The sequence below is a fragment of the Mesoplodon densirostris genome, chromosome 10 (assembly GCF_025265405.1).
Source record: "Mesoplodon densirostris isolate mMesDen1 chromosome 10, mMesDen1 primary haplotype, whole genome shotgun sequence".
Taxonomy (NCBI): domain Eukaryota; kingdom Metazoa; phylum Chordata; class Mammalia; order Artiodactyla; family Ziphiidae; genus Mesoplodon; species Mesoplodon densirostris.
In genome coordinates, this window is record NC_082670.1 from 70,068,250 (window position 1) to 70,092,157 (window position 23,908).

The window sequence follows — 23,908 nt, forward strand, 5'->3', positions numbered from 1 at the left end:
GGGAGGGAGTCCGGGAAAACTCTGGAGCTGCCGAAGAGGCAGGAGACTTTTTCTTCCCTCTTGGTTTCCTGGTGCGCGATGAGAGGGGATTAAGAGTGCCGCGTAGGGGAGCTCCAGAGACGGGCGCGAGTCGCGGCTGAAAGCGCGGAGCCCAGAGACAGGCGTGGGACGCTGGGGCTGCTGCTGCCGCCGCCAAGAAGCCTGTGTGCGAGCGCAGGTCACTGTCCACACCGCCCTTCCGGGAGCCTGTGCAGCCTGCCACTGCCGGGGTCCCGGGATCCAGGGGCGGCTTCCCTGGGAGAACGCACGGCGCGCCTCGGGCTGGTGCAACGTCACGCCGACCTCTGCCGCTGCAGGCTCGCCCCGCACTCCGTGCCCCTCCCTCCCGCCCGGCCTGAGTGAGCCAGAGTCCCCGAAGAGGCTGCTCCTTTAACCCTGTCCTGTCTGAGCGAAGAACAGACGCCCTCCGGCGACCTACACGCAGAGGCGGGGCCAAATCCAAAGCTGAGACCCAGGAGCTGTGAGAACAAAGAAGAGAAAGGGAAACCTCTCCCAGCAGCCTCAGAAGCAGCGGATTAAAGCTCCACAATCAACTTCATGTACCCTGCATCTGTGGAATACATGAATAGACAACAAATCATCCCAAATTGAGGAGCCAGGAGTCAGTGCTGTGCCTCTGAGGTGGGAGAGCGAACTTCAGGACACTGGTCCACAAGAGACCTCCCAGCTCCACATAATATCAAACGGCGAAAATCTTCCAGAGATCTCCATCTCAACACCAGCACCCAGCTTCACTCAACGACCAGCAAGCTACAGTGCTGGACACCCTATGCCAAACAACTAGCAAGACAGGAACACAACGCCACCCATTAGCAGAGAGGCTGCCTCAAATCATAAAAAGTCCGCAAACACCCCAAAACACACCACCAGACGTGGACCTGCCCACCAGAAAGACAAGATCCAGCCTCATCCACCAGAACACAGGCAGTAGTCCCCTCCACCAAGAAGCCTACACAACCCACTAAACCAACCTTAGCCACTGGGGACAGACACCAAAAACAACGGGAACTACGAACCTGCAGCCTGCAAAAAGGAGACCCCAAACACAGTAACATAAGCAAAATGAGAAGACAGAAAAACACACAGCAGGAGAAGGAGCAAGATAAAAACCCACCAGACCTAACAAATGAAGAGGTAATAGGCAGTCTATCTGAAAAAGAATTCAGAATAATGATGGTAAAGATGATCCAAAATCTTGGAAATAGAATAGACAAAATGCAAGAAACAGTTAACAAGGACCTAGAAGAACTAAAGACGAATCAAGCATCGATTAAAAACACAATAAATGAAATAAAAAATACTCTAGATGGGATCAATAGCAGAATAACTGAGGCAGAAGAACGGATAAGTGAGGTGGAAGATAAAATAGTGGAAATAACTGCTGCACAGCAAAATAAAGAAAAAAGAATGAAAAGAACAGAGGACAGTCTCAGAGACCTCTGGGACAACATTAAACGCACCAACATTCGAATTATAGGGGTTCCAGAAGAAGAAGAGAAAAAGAAAGGGACTGAGAAAATATTTGAAGAAATTATAGTTGAAAACTTCCCTAATATGGGAAAGGAAATAGTTAATCAAGTCCAGGAGGCACAGAGAGTCCCATACAGAATAAATCCAAGGAGAAATACACCAAGACACATATTAATCAAACTGTCAAAAATTAAACACAAAGAAATCATATTAAAAGCAGCAAGGCAAAAACAACAAATAACACACAAGGGAATCCCCATCAGGATAACAGCTGATCTCTCAGCAGAAACTCTACAAGCCAGAAGGGAGTGGCAGGACATACTTAAAGTGATGAAGGAGAAAAACCTGCAACCAAGATTACTCTACCCAGCAAGGATCTCATTCAGATTTGATGGAGAAATTAAAACCTTTGCAGACAAGCAAAAGCTGAGAGAGTTCAGCACCACCAAACCAGCTTTACAACAAATGCTAAAGGAACTTCTCTAGGCAAGAAACACAACAGAAGGAAAAGAACTACAATAACGAACCCAAAACAATTAAGAAAATGGGAATAGGAACATACATATCAATAATTACCTTAAATGTAAATGGACTAAATGCTCCCACCAAAAGACACAGACTGGCTGAATGGATACAAAAACAAGACCCATATATATGCTGTCTACAAGAGACCCACTTCAGACCTAGAGACACATACAGACTGAAAGTAAGGGGATGGAAAAAGATATTCCATGCAAATGGAAACCAAAAGAAAGCTGGAGTAGCAATTCTCATATCAGACAAAATAGACTTTAAGATAAAGACTACTAGAAGAGACAAAGAAGGACACTACATAATGATCAAGGGATCAATCCAAGAAGAAGATATAACAATTGTAAATATTTATGCACCCAACATAGGAGCACCTCAATACATGAGGGAAATATTAACAGCCATAAAAGGAGAAATCGACAGTAACACAATCATAGTAGGGGACTTTAACACCCCACTTTCACCAATGGACAGGTCATCCAAAATGAAAATAAATAAGGAAACACAAGCTTTAAATGATACATTAAACAAGATGGACTTAATTGATATTTATAGGACATTCCATCCAAAAACAACAGAATACACATTTTTCTCAAGTGCTCATGGAACATTCTCCAGGATAGATCATATCTTGGGTCACAAATCAAGCCTTGGTAAATTTAAGAAAATTGAAATTGTATCAAGTATCTTTTCCGACCACAATGCTATGAGACTAGATATCAATTACAGGAAAAGAGCTGTAAAACATACAAACACATGGAGGCTAAACAATACACTACTTAATAACGAAGTGATCACTGAAGAAATCAAAGAGGAAATTAAAAAATACCTAGAAACAAATGACGATGGAGACACGATGACCCAAAACCTATGGGATGCAGCAAAAGCAGTTCTAAGAGGGAAGTTTATGGCAATACAATCCCACCTTAAGAAACAGGAAACATCTCGAATAAACAACCTAACCTTGCACCTAAAGCAATTAGAGAAAGAAGAACAAAAACATCCCAAAGTTAGCAGAAGGAAAGAAATCATAAAAATCAGATCAGAAATAAATGAAAAAGAAATGAAGGAAACGATAGCAAAGATCAATAAAACTAAAAGTTGGTTCTTTGAGAAGATAAACAAAATTGATAAACCATTAGCCAGACTCATCAAGAAAAAAAGGGAGAAGACTCAAATCAATAGAATTAGAAATGAAAAAGGAGAAGTAACAACTGACACTGCAGAAATACAAAAGATCATGAGAGATTACTATAAGCAACTCTATGCCAATAAAATGGACAACCTGGAAGAAATGGACAAATTCTTAGAAATGCACAACCTGCCAAGGCTGAATCAGGAAGAAATAGAAAATATGAACAGACCAATCACAAGCACTGAAATTGAAACTGTGATTAAAAATCTTCCAACAAACAAAAGCCCAGGACCAGATGGCTTCACAGGCGAATTCTATCAAGCATTTAGAGAAGAGCTAACACCTATCCTTCTCAAACTCTTCCAAAATATAGCAGAGGGAGGAACACTCCCAAACTCATTCTACGAGGCCACCATCACCTTGATACCAAAACCAGACAAGGATGTCACAAAGAAAGAAAACTACAGGCCAATATCACTGATGAACATAGATGCAAAAATCCTCAACAAAATACTAGCAAACAGAATCCAACAGCACATTAAAAGGATCATACACCATGATCAAGTGGGGTTTATTCCAGGAATGCAAGGATTCTTCAATATACGCAAATCAATCAATGTGATACACCATATTAACAAACTGAAGGAGAAAAACCATATGATCATCTCAATAGATGCAGAGAAAGCTTTTGACAAAATTCAACACCCATTTATGATAAAAACCCTGCAGAAAGTAGGCATAGAGGGAACTTTCCTCAACATAATAAGGGCCATATATGACAAACCCACAGCCAGCATCGTCCTCAATGGTGAAAAACTGAAACCATTTCCACTAAGATCAGGAACAAGACAAGGTTGCCCACTCTCACCACTCTTATTCAACATAGTTTTGGAAGTTTTAGCCACAGCAATCAGAGAAGAAAAGGAAATAAAAGGAATCCAAATGGGAAAAGAAGAAGTAAAGCTGTCACTGTTTGCAGATGACATGATACTATACATAGAGAATCCTAAAGATGCTACCAGAAAACTACTAGAGCTAATCAATGAATTTGGTAAAGTTGCAGGATACAAAATTAATGCACAGAAATCTCTGGCATTCCTATATACTAATGATGAAAAATCTGAAAGTGAAATCATGGAAACACTCCCATTTACCATTGCAACAAAAAGAATAAAATATCTAGGAATAAACCTACCTAAGGAGACAAAAGACCTGTATGCAGAAAATTATAAGACACTGATGAAAGAAATTAAAGATGATACAAATAGATGGAGAGATGTACCATGTTCTTGGATTGGAAGAATCAACATTGTGAAAATGACTCTACTACCCAAAGCAATCTACAGATTCAATGCAATACCTATCAAACTACCAATGGCATTTTTCACAGAACTAGAACAAAAAATTTCACAATTTGTATGGAAACACAAAAGACCCCGAATAGCCAAAGCAATCTTGAGAACGAAAAACGGAGCTGGAGGAATCAGGCTCCCTGACTTCAGACTATACTACAAAGCTACAGTAATCAAGACAGTATGGTACTGGCACAAAAACAGAAAGATAGATCAATGGAACAGGATAGAAAGCCCAGAGATAAACCCACGGACATATGGTCACCTTATCTTTGATAAAGGAGGCAGGAATGTACAGTGGAGAAAGGACAGTCTCTTCAATAAGTGGTGCTGGGAAAACTGGACAGGGACATGTAAAAGTATGAGATTAGATCACTCCCTAACACCATACACAAAAATTAGCTCAAAATGGATTAAAGACCTAAATGTAAGGCCAGACACTATCAAACTCCTAGAGGAAAACATAGGCAGAACACTCTATGACATAAATCACAGCAAGATCCTTTTTGACCCACCTCCTAGAGAAATGGAAATAAAGACAAAAATAAACACATGGGACCTAATGAAACTTCAAAGCTTTTGCACAGCAAAGGAAACCATAAACAAGACGAAAAGACAACCCTCAGAATGGGAGAAAATATTTGCAAATGAAGCAACTGGCAAAGGATTAATCTCCAAAATTTATAAGCAGCTCATGCAGCTCAATAGCAAAAAAACAAACAACCCAATCCAAAAATGGGCAGAAGACCTAAATAGACATTTCTCCACAGAAGATATACAGACAGCCAACAAACACATGAAAGGATGCTCAACATCTTTACTCATTAGAGAAATGCAAATCAAAACTACAATGAGATATCATCTCACACCAGTCAGAATGGCCATCATCAAAAAATCTAGAAACAATAAATGCTGGAGAGGGTGTGGAAAAAAGGGAACACTCTTGCACTGCTGGTGGGAATGTGAATTGGTACAGCCACTATGGAAAACGGTATGGAGGTTCCTTAAAAAACTACAAATAGAACTACCATATGACCCAGCAATCCCACTACTGGGCATATACCCTGAGAAAACCATAATTCAAAAAGAGACATGTACCAAAATGTTCATAGCAGCCCTATTTACAATAGCCCGGAGATGGAAACAACCTAAGTGTCCATCATCGGATGAATGGATAAAGAAGATGTGGCACATATATACAATGGAATATTACTCAGCCATAAAAAGAAATGAAATTGAGCTATTTGTAATGAGGTGGATGGACCTAGAGTCTGTCATACAGAGTGAAGTAAGTCAGAAAGAGAAAGACAAATACTGTATGCTGACACATATATATGGAATTTAAGAAAAAAATGTCATCAAGAACATAGGGGTAAGACAGGAATAAAGACACAGACCTACTAGAGCATGGACTTGAGGATATGGGGAGGGGGAAGGGTAAGCTGTGACAAAGTGAAAGAGCGGCATGGATATATATACACTACCAAACGTAAGGTAGATAGCTAGTGGGAAGCAGCCGCATAGCACAGGGAGATCAGCTCGGTTCTTTGTGACCGCCTGGAGGGGTGGGATAGGGAGGGTGGGAGGGAGACGCAAAAGGGAGGGGATATGGGAACATATGTATATGTATAACTGATTAAATTTGTAAAATAAAAAAAATTAAAAAATAAATAAATAAATAAAATAAATAAAATGACACGTAGTACAGCTAGTGCTCAGTAAGAATGCATTGCAAAGTTGGTTAAATCCATGGATGCGGAGCCCCCAGATACGGAGGGCTGACTGGACAACCACTTTGGAAAGCTATATGGCAGTGTCTACTAAAGCTAAACACATGCCTAGCCTAGGACCCAGCAAGTCCACAAGAAAAGTGAAAGTGCATGTTTACAAAATAAATTGTGTAAATACCATCAACTAGTATTTGACAAGGGAGCCAAGAATGCTCAATGAAGAGAAGATCAGTCTTTTCAATAATAAATCATGCTGGAAAAATGGAATATAAACATGTGAAAGAATGAAATTAGACCCCTATCTTACACTACTCACAAAAAATAACTTGAAATGGCTTAAAGACTTACATGTGAGACAGGAAACCATAAAACTCCTAGAAGAAAACACAGGAAAAAAGCTCCTTGACTTGAGTCTTGGCAATGACTTTTTTAGATTTGACCCCTAAGGCACAAGCAACAAAATAAAAAATAATTGAGACTACATCAAACTAAAAAGCTTCTGCCCATTAAAAGAAATCAACAAAATGCAAAGACAACCTACAGAATTGGAAAAAATATTTGCAAAACATATTATATGATAAGGGGTAAGTATCCAAAATATATAAGGAATCCATACAACTTAATAGAGAAAAAACAATCTGTTTTTTTAAACATCTTTATTGGAGTGTAATTGCTTTATAATGTTGTTAGTTTCTGCTGTACAATGAAGTGAATCAGCTATAGGTATACATATATCCCCATATCCCCTCCCTCTTGCATCTCCCTCCCACCCTCCCTATCCCACCCCTCTAGGTGGTCCCAAAGCACTGAGCTGATCTCCCTGTGCTATGCGGCTGCTTCCCACTAGCTAGCTATTTTACATTTGGTAGTGTATATATGTCAATGCTTCTCTCTCACTACATCCCAGCTTATCCTTCCCCTCCCCGTGTCCTCAAGTCCATTCTCTACGTCTGCATCTTTAAAATAATCTGGTTTTAAAAAGCAGGCAAAGAACCTGAATAGACATTTCCCCAAAGATACACAAATGGCCAACAGGTACATGAAAAGATGATCAATATCACTAATCGTTTAGGGAAATGAAAATCAAACTATTGTACAATGAGATATCACTTCATGACTATAAGAATGGCTATCATCAAAAGGACAAGAGGGGGACTTCCCTGGTGGTGCAGTGGTTAAGAATCTGCCTGCCAGTGCAGGGTACATGGGTTCGAGCCCTGGTCCGGGAAGAACACACATGCCGCAGAGCAACTAAGCCCATGTGCCACAACTACAGAGCCTGTGCTCTAGAGCCTGAGAGCCACAACTACTGAAGCCCACGGGCCTAGAGCCTGTGCTCTGCAACAAGAGAAGCTACTGCAATGAGAAGCCCAAGCACCACAATGAAGAGTAGCCCCTGCTCGACTCAACTAGAGAAAGCCCGCACGCATCAACAGAGACCCAACGGAGCCATAAATAAATACATAAGTAAATAAATTAAAAAAAAAAAAAAAAAAGAGGGAACTCCCTGGCGGTCCAGTGGTTAGGACTCCACACTTTCACTTTGGGGGTCCAGGTTCAATCCCTGGTTGGGAACTAAGATCCCGCAGTCCCTGTGGTGATGCCAAAAACAAAAAACAACAAAAACAAGAAACAAGTGTTGGCAAGGATGTGAAGAAAAGGGAACCTTTGTACAATATTGGTGGGAATGTAAAGTGGGATGGCCACTATGGGAAACAGTATGGACGTTCCTCAAAAAAATTGAAAATAGGGACTTCCCTGGAGGTCTAGTGGTTAAGAATCTGCGCTTCCAATGCAGGGGGCATGGGTTCGATCCCTGGTCAAGGAACTAACAGCCCACCTGCTGTGTGGTGCAGCAAACAGACAAAAAAGAAAAAAAAAAAATCAAAAACAGAACTAACCAGGAGCCAACAATTCCACATCTGGGAATATATTAGAAGGATATGAAAACACTATGTCAAAGAGATATCTGCACCCCCATGTTTAGAGCAGCATTATTTATAATAGCCAAGAAATGGAAATAACCTAAGTGTTCATTGACGGATGAATGGATAACAAAGTTGTGATACACACACACACACACACACACACACAATGGATTATTACTTAGCCATACAAAAAGAAGGCAATCCTGCCATTTGCGACAACATGGATGGACCTTGAGAGCATTATGCCAAGTGAAACTGAAGTAAGTCAGACAGAGAAAGACAAATAACTATATGACATCACTTATATGGGGAATGAAAAAACTTTAAAAACACAATACAAACCATCACAACAACCACCAAAACAAAAACCAAACTCATAGAAAAAGAGATCAGATTTGTGGTTACCAGAGGCAGGCAGTGGGGGAGGGGGATTGGATGAAGGTGGTCAAAACGTACAAACTTCCAGTTATAATATATTTTTTTATTTTTTTTTTTATTTTTTTTTGCGGTATGCGGGCCTCTCACTGTCGTGGCCTCCCCCGTTGCGGAGCACAGGCTCCGGACGCGCAGGCTCCGGACGCGCAGGCTCAGCGGCCATGGCCCACGGGCCCAGCCGCTCCGCGGCATATGGGATCCTCCCAGACCGGGGCACGAACCCGTATCCCCTGCATCGGCAGGCGGACTCTCAACCACTTGCGCCACCAGGGAGGCCCCCAGTTATAATATAAATAAGTACCAGGGATGTACTGTACAACATGACTATAGTTAAGCCTGCTGTGTTGTATATATGAAAGTTGTTGAGAATAAATCCTAAGAGTTCTCATCACAAGGAAATAAAAGAACTAAAATACCTAGAACTAATTGACAATGAAAAACACTACAATCAAAGTTGTGAGACAAACCTAAAATAGTGGGAAATTTATAGATCTACATAGAACAGGACACAAGAAAAATTAAAACTAACACCAAGGAAAAAAATTTATGGCCCTACTCCATGGCCCAACAAGTAGGGAGCTTAGACTTCCACCCCTGCCCAGCTGTACTTAAGTGTCCCAATCTCTACTCCACTGAGATGGTGTCAGCAGAGGCCTAGAAGGGAGCCTGAACTCCCAATCCTGCCCAGAAAACATGAGGCTTGCCCCACCCTAGGTGGCATATCAAGGGAACCTGAACTTTCATCCCCACCTTCCTGCAGTACCAGAGGACTGACTGCTAAAACAGAAGAGTTACATAGCCTCATAATACCCAAAGAATATAGATATAACTGAAAAATCACTTGTCATACCAAGAACCAGGAAAATCTCAGCTTGAATAGGAAACGACAATCAACAGAAAGCCACACCAGAAACAGACGTTGGAATTGCCTGACAAGGATTTTAAAGTAGCCATTATAAAAATGCTTCAACAGGCAATTATGAACATGATTGAAACAAATGAGAAACAAGAACAGTAAGTCTCAGCAGAGAAAAAGAATCAAATGGACAATTTAGAACTGAAAGATACAATATCACAGTCCTTGAGCAACCCCCCCGCCCCGCATAACTAACCTCCTGGGGCTTCTTTGGACTGGCTGCCTCTTTGGGACTGGCCCCAGCCACACTCTTCCTCCGCTTCTTATTTCCACGTGGGGATTCCTCTTGCGATCGGTCTGGTCTTTTCAACGTTGACAGCATGGTGGAGCTACACGTGGAAGGGGAGTCAAACAGCTTGCAACGATTGCCCTTGGTGGGGGTGGGGGGGAAAGAGACCCATTTAATGTATTTCATTAACATACACTCACTTGAATCGTAAAGAGAATAGACCAAGGACTTCCTGGGATGGTTTAAGATTGATCCATCCTGAATTAGGAAACAGACACTGTCCATTTATCTAGTCCCTCGCACACTGTAGACACCAAGTCCCTGGTGTTCAATGAACATGTTCTAAAGCTGACATTATATGGAAATGAGGAAGACTATCCATGCCCTCAAAAGCCTACTGTCTGCACAGGGTCCTAAGAGTCAAATAACTGTTACCTTCCAGCCAGGGACACATTTTTGGCTTCCTCTTCCCTTCTAGTTTATTATTTGCACTTTGCTCGAGCGGCTTGAACAGGCTTTAACAGCCCACTTTAATCCAGAAGGGTGTGAGGTAGCTGGATTATACTATAAATCAGAGCCAGTTAAGGCGGTAAAATAGAGTTGAGTCTAAGTTTGCAGGGGGCAGGGGTGCCTTCAAAACTGTGTTCAAAAGTCCTTCTCTCTACTCAGTTGTTTTTCTTTCTGGATTGTACCAAAGCATTTTTTTTTTTTTTTTTTGCGGTACGTGGGCCTCTCACTGTTGTGGCCGCTCCCGTTGCGGAGCACAGGCTCCAGACGCGCAGGCTCAGTGGCCATGGCTCACAGGCCCAGCCGCTCCGTGGCATGTGGGATCTTCCCAGACCGGAGCACGAACCTGTGTCCCCTGCATCGGCAGGTGGACTCTCAACCACTGCGCCACCAGGGAAGCCCTGTACCAGAGCATTTTAATTCAAGACTTACAAAGCCAAAGGAAATACAGGAAGATGTGCTATAGTACTTGATCTTTTAAAGACTAATTTCTCAGAGTCTGAGGGCAGCCCACCTGACTAGTGGTAGAGACAGTCTTTGACTTCAGCTCTCTAAACTCATCTCAGCCCGTTCACAACTCAGTGTTCCTTGGCAGGGCTTTTCCTTCTGTGCTGAATACACTTTCATACCCTGTAAACCACTCCCTTTCAAGCTGATACTAAAATTTCAGTGTTGCCTCTTATTTGAAATGTTCCTGATAGTCCCCCAGCAAGTGTGTCACTCCCACACTGGCTCTCCTAGAGACCAAGGATTTTCCCCTTATTTTTCTGAAGTTTATTTTAACAGAAGTTTATTTTAACAATATGTTGTTCAGAAAAGCAAGGTCAGTTTTGTCTTGTTGTTGTTTTTTACCTAGGAGAGCTGGAAGCATTTTTGGGAAGAGGGCTTACTGCTTTCAATAGGATCTCAGAGGAACTGTAAGCTCCTCAAGGGCAGAAACCCCAGTTCCAACTCAGCCCCTAGCAATTGTGAATCTACTATGTTTGTGAAAGGAAACCCCCAACTGTGAAGGGCCCACACATACTATTCATGATTTTTAAATCCAACTTATAAAACTGATAACCTGGCTTCCCTGGTGGCACAGTGGTTGAGAGTCCGCCTGCCGATGCAGGGGACACAGGTTTGTGCCCCGGTCCGGGAAGATCCCACATGCCACGGAGCGGCTGGGCCTGTGAGCCATGGCTGCTGAGCCTGCGTGTCCGGAGCCTGTGCTCCGCAATGGGAGAGGCCACAACAGTGAGAGGCCCGTGTATCGCAAAAAAAAAAAAAAAAAAACCAAACAAAAACTGATAGCCATTTCCTAAGCAATCTCACACTGTATATAATTTTGTCTTTCAAAAGGACCTAGTAAATTTCATCATAACATTTGTATTGGAGTAGCCTATTCCCTCAAAGCTTTGCACATTAATCTACTATAATGTGTAAGTGGCTTCAAAACTGTATTTGTATTGTGATGCTATCTCACTTTCCCTAGGTGTTTGCATAAATGAGGATATGTTCCTGTATAGGCACAGCCTTGCGTCTGACTTTGTTTGAAAGTGTCCCTGATGGAAACAGAAGCCTACAGTCTATATAGATAGGTGGGTATTTAAAAAATATATATATATAGAGAGAGAGAGAGACAGACAGAGAGAGAGAGACATTTTGTGAGTTACTGTTGTTTGCCAAGTGTGCTGATGCTAAGGAATGTAAATAAATGAGAATGATATAAAGTAAACAGTCTTCAGACTAAAGGCTTCAGATTGAGAAGGTTTTTCAGGGAATTCCTTGGCAGTCTAATGGTTAGGATTCGGCGCTTTCAATCCCTGGTCGGGGAACTAAGATCTTGCAAGCTGCGCAGCGAGGCCAAAAAAAAAAAAAAAAAGACTAATTAATTCCTCTTTAAACGAAGCCTTTCTATCCCAACTTATTCAACCAGTCCATAATATCTATCACAGTCTGAGTCTCCTCCTTCTACTGGGTGTTCTCTGAATGTGCTCCAGTCTCTCTACATTCTCTCAGCTGTGGAAAGTAAAACAATATGGTAGTCCAGTGTGTTCTCTCCTTCCCCATCAGAACAGGGCAGGACTAGCATCTCCTTTTTCTGTTCTGGGCCAGGGTTCTCCAGTCAACACTCCTAAAGAAGGATAGCCCTATCTGCTACAGAGCCATCGTCTGGGTGGGTATAGATGGTACCTGTAGCAAAAGTCTTTCTATTCCTGCTGCCTGAGATCAAATTCCTTGTCAGATACAAACTGCTCACCCATGAAGCTGTCAGTTAAAATCTAAGCTGATACCAAATCTGACAGAGTTTGAGAATAACTGAGTCTCTTAAATTCAATTTAGCAGATATTTTCCAGCATTATCCAGTGATCTTAAAGAAGTTAATAGAGAGGTCAGAGTTGTATAGAAAAGACATTAACTGACCACGAACAGTTGAGATGAACTAGAAATTATAAAAACAAGAACTGCATGCATTTTGTATTACCCAGACTTCCTCACACACCAATGAGGACAAAAACAAAACCAAAAAAACTCCAAACAAACAAACTTGAAAAAACAGTGTGCATTAACACCAGGAAACACTAGCGACCAGTCAAGGGAAAGGCTCATAGACCCAACCACAGAATCTCAAAAGAAACAATTTTGATTCCTGTGGCTCCCTCTAGTCACACCGGGACTTACCAAGTTTGTAGTTCTTCTCATGACAAGGGGAGCTGTCCAGAGGCTTGCCATGCAGGACGGGGTCTCTTCATCATTCTAAACAGAGAAAAACTGCATCACAAAGGTCCAGCAGAGACAACATTGGTTTAACTACTTAAGAATTCTTCCTGTAGAATACCAGAAAGACCTGGATAGGAAGCATTCTAATGTTCACCCCCTTCCCCGTCCCCAACATTTTAAGGTCAGAAAAGAGTAACACTTAACAGTCCCGGTATCTGAGCATAGCTAAAGGTATGCCCCTGAGGGGCCATGAGGAGGCACCGTGTTCTCCTCAGCTTTACACCACGTGACAGCTATTCTTCCACTGTTCCCGATTCACATCTCTTGCCAGAAAAATGGATTGTCAGCTCCTTCAGGGTAAGAAGGATCACATCAGTGTCTTCTTTTGAACTCCTCCATAGGATTTAATCAGGCTAGAAGCAGTCTCAATAAATTCCCAACAAATGAATAAAAATATCTGCCAGTTGGGGGATCACTGTTCCTTTTCAGATGACTTCTCTCCAGGGTAGTTAGTAAATGGATGGGAAAACACACACACATAGTACCTTCAGATTCTCTCCATCGAGAAGATCCATGAAGCCATCATCCTCATCAGACAAAGTGGCAGTCACAGGTGACTGGGGCATAAAAAATGGAGTGAAATGCCCTGGTTCATTGCCATCTCTTTCATTTGAGGAAAGCTACAAGACAGAATTCATGGCTTGTTGATAAATAATCAGCTTTGACTTCCTTGGATGGGTCACTAGTTTTTATGAGGAAAACATGTTATATTTTTTGTAAGAAGTTTTAGCAGCTCTAATCAAAGGAAAATGAAACCTAAGATTATAAATGAATTGATGTCCACACACAGCTCTGAGTAGAGTCAGGCCAAGTAGCCTTCACAAAGAACTCTCCCCAGGAGCAATTCACCTTACAATGAGAGCATCTGGGGCTAGCCTCTTGTGAAGGACAAGGTTTGTTTTTTCTGAGGATTATAATTGGTGAACAGGGATCAGCATGGGGGTTGTGACAAAGTGATAATCTGCTAAAATGAGGAAGGGTGAGAAGATACCAGGTCGCTATGGAAACCACAAAAGGGACTAGAGAATGCTTCTGTAACTCCAGTTCTGACAGAGGGATATAAAATCAAGAAAGTTCTAGAAAGTCCACCCTAGGGACTTCTCTGGTGGTCCAGTGGTTAAGAATCCACCTTCCAATGCAGGGGACACAGGTTCGATCCCTGGTTGGGGAACTAAGATCCCACATGTCATGGGGCAACTAAGCCAGAACACCACAACTAGAGAGCCCACGTGTCGCCAACTACAGAGCCCACGCGCTCTGGAGCCTGTGTGCTGCAACTAGAGAAGCCTGCGAGCTGCAACGAAAGATCCCACGTGCCGCAACAAAGAAAGTTCATCCTAGACTTGGAACTGGAATTTAAATGACAGCTGCTCAGTTTTAACTGAGGAATTACTTGTGCCAGACACTAGGATATAACCTTTTATGTATAATCCCATTTAAGCCTCACAATACACTAAGGGTAGTTAATTCTGTTCATTTTATTTAATAAATCAGGAAACAGATGCTTAAGAGAGGTTACCAAGATCACACAGCTCACCTGTTTGACCACAAAGCCCAAGCTTTTCTCCCCACTATACTCTCCCTAAGAGAGACCATTCCTGGAGTCAAAATATCGAGTATATCTCATTAAGCAACCCTATCTTGTTTTCAGGTAAAACCCCCATTATAAAATGAATATATATTTAGTATAGAAAATTTATAAAAACCACTCAAAAATCTACCATCTAGAGATAAACACTGCTAATACAAACATTGATGATAATGAATTATTTCTTTTCCAGGTACTTCCCAAAGACAGGAAAAAAGTTCAGAGATAGATTTTTTTCTCTCCCATAGCAACGAATCTCTTTGGGGTATGAATGCATTAATCCTCAAGCAGCCCTCTGCTTTTCTGAGTAGATACCTCACCTAGGGGTCCTCTCTGCAGCTGGCCTACTCTGGTTCAGGCACTAGCTTTGCTTCACAATATAAAACAAGTTCTGGGTTGCCTCTCATCCTCCACAAGTGTACCTGAGCACACCTTGGGCACACTGGCAGTTTTTTAGCCAGCAGAACCTAGGAGCAGGTAACTCTATCATGGGGCAGCACCCACTGAAGGCTCACCCTATGGTATAATACCAATTTCTGTAACCCAGCTTCTGGCGTCCCCAGGTGCAGATATGCTATAGAAAATGACAATCTCTGGACAGGATCTAATTCTTTCTCCATGATTCCTACACCAAGAAGCCATTATGAGGAAATATAGATGGTGCTTGGAGACTAAAAGCAAGGATACAAAAGAACTACCCTCTGGGACTTCCCTGGTGGTCCAGTGGTTAAGAATCCGCCTTCTAATGCAGGGGACTCAGGTTCAATCCCTGGTCTGGGAACTAAGATCCCACATGCCACAAGGCAACTAACCCCGTACGCTCTAGAGCCCACGTGCCACAACTAGAGAGTCTGTGCACTGCAACTACTGAGCCCGCATGTCAACTAGAGAGAAGCCCCGTGTGCTGCAACAAAAGATCCCACATGCCACAATGAAGATACTACATGCCTCAACTAAGACCCAATGCAGCCAAATGAATAAATAAATATTTTTAAAAGAAAGAAATACCCTCTGACATGATCAAAAGCCAAACCATTGCACTTAGCACTGGCTTTCTTTCAGTTTGTACCCTCAGCACCTACAATTAGGGATGGCCAAGTGATTACAGGAAACCCTGGTGCTGTGTTCTTCAGGTGTACGCTAGAGATATTTAGTTTTGGATACCCAGCTCTCAGAGGGTTATTGTGTACTTGGGAATCAGCAGACTGTTTAATTCTGGTCTTCATTTATCTGTGTCCTTTGGCAAATCACCCAACCTCCCTGACCACACTTTCCCAATCTGTAAAGTGGGGTAATTCCAGCTACTTCACAGGCTTATGAAGATTAAAGACAGGAGGACATAAACTGCTTTGTGCAAATGCTAGACAGAGTAGCGATACTAGCTGAACCTGAACCTCAGACCGTAAGCCAGACTGGAAAGCTGTATTTTCAGATGCAAGTTCCCAAGAAAACCTGGAAACCAAATGTGGTCATTTTGCTCAAGCTGGGCCTCTCTAGTCCATAGCTATCTGCCAGATCATCAGTAGGAAATTAGGAAGTAATGACAGTCTCTGGCAAGTAAATAACTGTGGGACAAGTGGCCCCAAATACTGTCAAGTAGCCTTATAGGCAATGGGTTCACTGGGATACATAATAGTTCTTAATAAACCAAGTTTGGAAGAAGACAAGTGCTCTCTCCAAACAAAATCACTCTGGGAAGTACCTCTCAGCATTCAGGACGCGTTGTAAAAGACAAGTTTGAAGTAAGACATACAATCCCACCATACATACATTCAGAAGAATGACCCAGGACGCCTGCAGAATTCCCATAATTGACAAGGTCAAATATTCCTTGCTCAAGTCCAATATTTCAAACATATCACCACTCACTTCTGCTTCTGCCTGTCTGCTCTCCAGACACAGCAGAAACACCAAAAATGTGAGCCTAGTTTCAAAAAACAAAGTCAAGGTAAAGACAGCAAGAGCTACTGCTTCAACTCCAGGTTAAAGAGGGTGCTTTCATCTCTTCCCATCAGGAACTCCCAGGACTATGAAAGCCAGAGCACGTACCATCCGAGCTGGGGCAGAGTTCTGCCTCTGTGTGAAGAAATCTTTACCCTCCTGCACTCCATGAGCATGCAGGCAGCCTCGAGATGCAGGTCTTACTGGCTTCTTAAACTCAAAGGCTTCCTGCAAGAGTATAAATTGAGACATCATCCACTGTCTATGAAAAACAGCTCTAGGGTCTCAGCTATAGCTTCAGGAGACAAGCAAGGGAGTGGGTATTGATCACCTGCCTCCAAACCCATTTCTGATCTAATTCCAATACTGGATCTGTGTAATTAAGAATTTCAAAGATTCTGTCAAAAGCTAACTACTGATACAGCACTTTTTTCTCTTACCACAAACACTTTATTTCCTAATAAACACATGAGTATCTGCCAGGTACACAAAACACTATGAGTTAAAAACTAAATCAACAACTTTCTATCAACTATGCTTCAATTAAAAAAAACTTTCTAAAATCGAAAGCAATTTCATTTCAATATAATTGAATAGGAATAAAAACTTTTCAGTCTAAACTTAAGAGGCCTTTATATTTTCCATCTTCTTCCTACCAATAGGAGATAATTAAGTGGAAAACACTTAAAGTTACTGCTTTCCATACTAAAAGCAATGGGGAAAAAAACTAATGACAACATGATGACTATAGCTAACACTTCTGGATGATAAGAGAGTAAATCCTAAGAGCCCTCATCACAAGGAGAAAAGTTTCCCCTTTTCCTTTCTTTTCCTTTTATTGTATCTATATGAGAAGATGGATGTTAGTTGAACCTACTGTGGTAATCATTTCGCAATACATGTAAATCAAGCCATCATACTGTATGCCTTAACTTTACAGTGATACATGTCAATTATTTCTCAATAAAATGAGAAAAAAAAACCCAAAAACCCTTCTGGTTTATTCAACCACATGGATGAATCTCACATAATGTTGAGTGAAAGCCAGAAGAGGTAGAATACATACTGTATGATTTCATTTACTTAAAGTTTAATAGCACTAATAATTCCCCTACCCTAAAATATCCACTGAAGAACTTGTTAAGCACAGCTAACATCACAGAGTATTTACATGCCCATACAGTGCTTTCAGTGCATTAGCTCATTTATCCATCCGATCATCCCCACTTTACAGATGAGGAAACTAGGCCCATAGGTTAAGTGATGTGCCGAAGATCTGGCTTCGTAACCCGACTGGACAACTCCAGAGCAAGAGCTCTTTAACCTATGCTGTTTCCCCTCCAGAATGAAGCTCCAAGCAGGCAAACCTGGGAGAAGCCAACCTGGGGTTGTGGGGAGAGAGACCAGGCATGGGTACAATAGCGTTAGACTGCTTGGTTAAGTGTACTACACAGGGAGATGTAGTGTTCTAAGCACTCAAGGCAGGAACTCATTTCTGTACTTCCCTCAGGACATCCTGCAAGTTGCCAAAGGAATCACTGGGAGAGTTCATGGAAGCAGTAGGTTCTGGAAGTATTAAGTCTGGAAGATTATAAGAAGTATGCTATGGAAATACATAGATATGGAAAAACAGTGAGAAAGAAGACCGGGAAAGTTGAGCTGATTCACTGAACTCTTTTGGTGCCTACTCTGTGCAAGGGGCCCCGCCAGGTGTGAGAAAAGCCAGGCCAGGGAGTTCTTGGACTTTTGGCTGCACCACTCCAACTCACCCTCTAAGCTACCATTTCAGTTACTCTGAGATCCCCTGGGACTTGTTGGCTCTGTTCTTTCAAATACTGTCAAGAAGCTTTTCCCTAAACTTCTAACTCATCCCAGGGTCAGCACAAAGAGGCAAGGAAGGCCTGGCCAGACCCTTCCAGATAAAATATTCATGGATATAATTCCTCCTCAGAGCTACCTTCTGAGCAACTCCTACCTGCCAGGAACCATTTGAAATGCTTTATCTACATGATCCTTATTTAATTCCCACAATAATCCTACAAGGGACTGTTACTCCTATTTCACAAAGAAACAAAGAAGCCTAAAAAAAAAAAGCCAAGGTCACAGCTAGCAAGCAGTAGGATTCAAATCTAGGTTTTTCTGACTCCAAAGACCATCATGACTTTGGTGAAGGTTTAGTTTCCCAGGAAGCAGCCAGCCCAGCTACTTCTCCATAAGCCATGAACACTTGTGGGTTTGACCTCTGCCCCCAGGTGAGTAGATTAACGCCACACTCACGTTTTCCTTGTTCTCATCTTGGTCAATTAGCTGAAAGACATCATGGTCAAGAGAATCAGAATGGCTCCTCTTCAGAGCTGGGCTACACCCCAAGAGCTTCTGCTATCAAAGTGAAAAGAGGAATTAGGGTACATAAATGAAAATTCAATGGAAACTCAGTTCTAAAGGAAAAAACATATGGTGGTGGTGGGTTGGGGAGACCTAGCCCCTCATACACCGCAGTGGGTAACCAGTAAATGTGGCTAGGGCTCCACCTTGCAAGAACACAAGATAGAAGTTCCCACTACATGGATTTACACCTAACTTCACAACATCTACAGCCCTCTCAGCAAGGACTTAGGTACCAAATCAACCCCAAAATAACATCACTACATAAAAAGAACCCCCTTCCTGGTTGGATAAAACTCTAATATTTAGAGATGGAAGAAAAAGCCCTCAAGAGGTAGCCATTATTGAAGTTGCTTTAGGTAGAGTGTTTTGAATGTTTATGAGATAAAGTAAGGAAAAGCAGTCTGTATAAATTAAGGTCTACTATCAAGGTTATACTGGTAGCTAAGGGGCAGATAATAGGTATTGGCTCAAAATAAACAAGGGAACTAACTTACAGGCAGGGAATTTATTCTCCTCATGGGATTTTCAAGGCTGCAATGAAATCAGAAAGTAAATAGTGAGAATAAAGCAAGTAAAGAGGTATACATATTAGCAGATGCAAACCTACAGATTGCTGGGGTGAGGGGAGAGTCAAACATTCCCATTTTAGGCAAGATGGAAGAATAGATTTCTGAAGCTGTCCTGTTCTCATAAACATACCCACCGCTGGGCTTCTAGTGAAAAAAGCAAGCCCAGGTCTTCTTTTAAAATATACAAGTTCTAGGGCGTTCCCTGGTGGCCTAGTGGTTAGGATTCTGGGCTTTCACTGCCATGGTCTGGGTTCAATCCCTGGTTGGGGAACTGAGATCCAGCAAGCCCTACGGTGCAGCAAAACAAAACAAAACAAAAACCAAACAAACAAAAGGTTTTCTTAAGACAATGATGTCTTAATGAGCAAGGATGTGGGTGAGACCGGAACAGAACACCAAATTACAGCTAAAACAAAGGAAGGGAAGTTCTGAAAACTGCTGACACAAACTACTCATTCTCAAAAGGTACCAGACTGTTTATAGGATCCAGGGATCTTACTAGGGATAGCTAAATCCAGAGCTCCAGCCCAGAACATGAAGAATTTCATTAAAAATATTAAAGTTTTTGGGGCTTCCCTGGTGGCGCAGTGGTTGAGAGTCCGCCTGCCGATGCAGAGGACACGGGTTCGTGCCCCGGTCCGGGAGGATCCCACATGCCGCGGAGCGGCTGGGCCCGTGAGCCATGGCTGCTGAGCCTGCACGTCTGGAGCCTGTGCTCCGCAGCAGGAGACCACAACAGTGAGAGGCCCGCGTACCGCAAAAAAATAAATAAATAAATAAATAAATAAATAAATAATTAAAGTTTTTTCTAAACACAAATATTTAAAAGCAGTGAATACATACTTTTCTTTACTATCCAATGGCCCAGGAGAATCCAGACAGAAGCCTGTGGGAAATTAAAACAAACAAACAAAACACCTCTCAGGATTTAATACATGATACACCACTTTGTCATTGAAATAAATAAATAAAACTACTAGTACTGTTTCTTTAAGGCCATCAACAAAGGCTCATGGCTTGGACTTTTGCCAGAATTGAAGCTGAGTCTCTATGATCGCCAAAACTTCGTATTTGTAAAAGTCTAAATATTTTCATAGTATATCTACTCATCCTTTCCTACTTGCAAATACCATCATGGAAAATAGGATTTGAGGAGAGTGAATTAAACCAAACCTCATGACTTATTTACAAAACAGAAAGAGACTCACAGATGTAGAAAACAAACTTATGGTTACCAAAGGGGAAAAGGAGGAGGTGGAGGGGATAAATTAGGAGTTTGGGATTAGCAGATACAAACTACTACATATAAAATAGATAAACAACAAGGTCCTGCCGTATAGCACAGGGAACTATATATATTCAATATCTTGTAATAACCTATAATGAAAAAGAACTATATATATGTATAACTAAATCACTTTGCTGTACACCAGAAACTAACACAACATTGTAAATCAACTATACTTCAATCAAAAAAAAAAAAAGTTCCTAAACCAAACCTCATGATTGCTTCGTTATTCAGGTAGAGGTTACCCAGGCTAACTTTCTGTGAGTTCCAACCACAGAAAGAATAGGTACTCGTTTTCTGGAATAGTTTTGGTTTCAAATATCTTATATCCTGTCAGATCATGTGCACAACTCAGGGGGTTGGAAAATACAATTATGTTCTCTGACAAGCAAGGCAAGTATTTATTGCCTTCAACAAAATAACGTCAAGTGAGGTGCTCAATTCACCAACGGCAGCAGAATAGAGGAGACACTGCTCAGCGTGGCCCAGAGCCACCAGGGCCTGCCTAGCGCACACCTTTCCTCCACGATGTCTAAATAATCGTACAGGAAGTTAGGTGTTACTGCTCCTGACATTCTCCCTTGCCACACTGCCACAATCTTATCCCTGGTTCTTAAGAAGCCTACATTTTAAGACTTTTGCTCTTGCAGTTCCCTAACCTAAAGCATCTGTGCAAATATACCTTGCAGTAACATGAACTTACAGATTACAATAAAATGCACTAGCACGGTTTCTCCATAGCAGGCTCACTGAAATAATTTCATTATACTTCCAATAATTTGACCCAGAATTTTAACCAATAAGATTTCCTGAATGCCACGTAGAGTGGTATGGTTAATTTCACACTACTACTCATCCTCAACACCAAACACAAGCCATCTCCTTGTGGCCACTTGACACGTTTCTTCTCTTCATAAACTGCCACAGGGGCTCCTTTGTACTGTTGTTAAGGGTGTTTGTCACTCAATGCCGGACTTTTCTGTTTACTATCTCAACTCACCAAACTAAGTTTCTAGGTGAAAGCGCACATTTCAGCAAATTCCAAGTATTGCTTCCCACACGGCAGACACATGATAAAAATGTTTAAGACTAAAAGAATACCTGAATCAGTTGATTCGGAGGAGCCCATTCTCTGCAGACTGCTATTCCTCACCTCCAGTGGCTGTTCATACTCACTGAAACCAAGAAAAGTAACTCTCTCTATAGCTCTAGGACATAATTAAAAGGTTACAAACAGGAGACAGGCCATGACGTGGCAAGCTGCCATGCTGCCATCAACCATCATTACTTTTACGTCACACCACGGAACACTTGGCCACCCAGAACACCCAGTTAGCACTTGAGCATAAAAGGAGATGAGAAAAGAGTGGGTTGGCATGGCCTGGGTCACACTAGAGGACAGGACGACAAAGATGACTATTGGAGTATTTCCTGAAATGAGAGCATGTGTTCTAGGTACTGAGCTAGGAGCAGGGGTGAATAGGACAAGTTCCTGCTTTTCAGAGATTGGAAAAGACATGTGCTTATTTAGAAAATGTGACGTCCAAGATTGAAGAGAAAGCAGTTTCACCAGAAAAACAGTGGGATGCATTTTTTGCAATAAGGAAAAGAGCAGGGAGATTTGGGGCATGGAAAGTTAAATAAAAAGACCTGGTCTTAGGAAAGCATCGGGGTGGACATCCGGAAGGTGCACGGGGCGAGGGACTGCGACGATTTTGCAAACGCCAGGAAAGAAAATGTCACGTCCCTTTGCTGAAAAGGAAACAAAGCTCACAGGAAACTAAGCTCCTACGAGGTGGTTCAGCAAAGGGTGGAAGTGAGCGCCTAGGAGGGCATGCTCTTCCCGCGTGGAGGGAGATTTCAAAGAGCTTCCTGGGATAGGGACAGAAGAGCACAGGGCAATCCGAAAGGGGTGGCGAAGGTGGGGAGTCGGGGCAGACCCCACCCCTACCGGGCCCGGCTCGGGGCTGAGGGCGGCCCTAGAGGGTCCGAACGGCCTCTCCCGCCCAACATTCGGCCTGGGGGGGGGCGGGTGCACGTGGCGGGCCCCCGCCGGTGGGGCCGCCCCCAAGCGGCGGACAGGCAGGTCTCGCTCTTCTCCCGGCCGGTTTCCCGGCCCGATCTACCCGAAAGCCGTCTGGGAGGCCAGCGGCCTGAGGCACCGCTCTTCGGTCCCTCCTCACCTGCCCAGTCCCTGCAGCTGGTCCATGGTGACCGTCAGGTTGGTGACAGGCGACAGGCCCCCGGCGGCTGGCGTGCTGAACAGCGCCTTCACGACGGGCTGCGGTGCGGGAGGAGGGCTGCAGGCGAAGAGCAGGCGGCGGCGGTGCGGGGGCTCGGGGCCCAGTTCCATGGCGGCGCCCTGCCTCCCAGGAATCCTGCTCCCTCTTCCTCCGCCTCCGCCGCGCCCGCCCCGCCGGCACTAGCCTCGGCTGCGCGCTCAGCTGCCGGCGCCCGCGGGTCAAACACAAACACGACCCAGCGGTTCAGGGACGCTGCTGCCGCGGGCAAGCGAAGAGGAAGGGTGGGTGTCCGGACTCGGAAGGCGGCAGCCACAGGCGCGAGGGTTTCCCTTCACTCCGCGAGGCCGGCGGGCGGGCGCCGGCAACCTGAAGATTAAATCCAAACAAGCGGGGCAGGTCTGGGAGGGAGAGCGGCTAGACCGCGAGGCCACGGCCCGGTCTCACACTCTCTTCACTCTTCTTTCACTCTTGCCCAGCCCGGGAGTGCAGAAAACCAGGCCGACCTTCACCCCCCTCCCGGGCTGTCGCTGCCGTGGTGGCCTTTCGCGGTAATAGCTGCTCACTGGGGCCTGCCAATGCCCCGCCCTCCCTTTCCTAGTTGGCGCCAAACGGAATCCACCAATCAGTAACCAGTTCTCCTCCTCGCACAGGAATGGCAGCTAGGCTGGACCAGTGAGAGGGGAAGAAGGAAGCAGCTCGCAGGACTCCGCGAGGTCACCCCTCCTCAGAAAGGGGAGGGGCCTAGAGAGGACCCGAGCTCCTCTGAACCAGAGGGGCTCGGAGGTCAATGAAAACTCCCAGCTGAACCTGCGAGGCGCCGGGGGAGACCGGAAGC

General features: G+C 43.4%; 1 protein-coding gene across 4 annotated transcripts in view; it reads right to left on the reverse strand.

Annotated features, from left to right (window-relative positions):
• CDC25A (cell division cycle 25A) overlaps positions 1 to 23,651 on the reverse strand; it is a 32,664-nt gene extending 9,013 nt beyond the window's left edge. Inside the window, exons 1-9 of one of the 4 annotated variants that reach the window (XM_060110602.1) lie at positions 23,014 to 23,651; positions 21,932 to 22,005; positions 20,386 to 20,428; positions 19,468 to 19,504; positions 18,863 to 18,961; positions 16,694 to 16,813; positions 13,542 to 13,676; positions 12,958 to 13,032; positions 9,754 to 9,927 (exon numbers count right to left, since the gene is read on the reverse strand). In XM_060110602.1, the coding sequence (XP_059966585.1) occupies positions 9,754 to 9,927; positions 12,958 to 13,032; positions 13,542 to 13,676; positions 16,694 to 16,813; positions 18,863 to 18,961; positions 19,468 to 19,504; positions 20,386 to 20,428; positions 21,932 to 22,005; positions 23,014 to 23,183 (927 nt within the window). In that variant the 5' untranslated portion in view covers positions 23,184 to 23,651. Of the gene's footprint in view, positions 1 to 9,753; positions 9,928 to 12,957; positions 13,033 to 13,541; positions 13,677 to 16,693; positions 16,814 to 18,862; positions 18,965 to 19,467; positions 19,505 to 20,385; positions 20,429 to 21,931; positions 22,006 to 23,013 lie in introns of all 4 variants that reach the window. The other 3 variants (XM_060110601.1, XM_060110604.1, XM_060110603.1) reach the window with 3 other exon arrangements.
• Between the last annotated feature and the right edge of the window lie 257 nt (positions 23,652 to 23,908).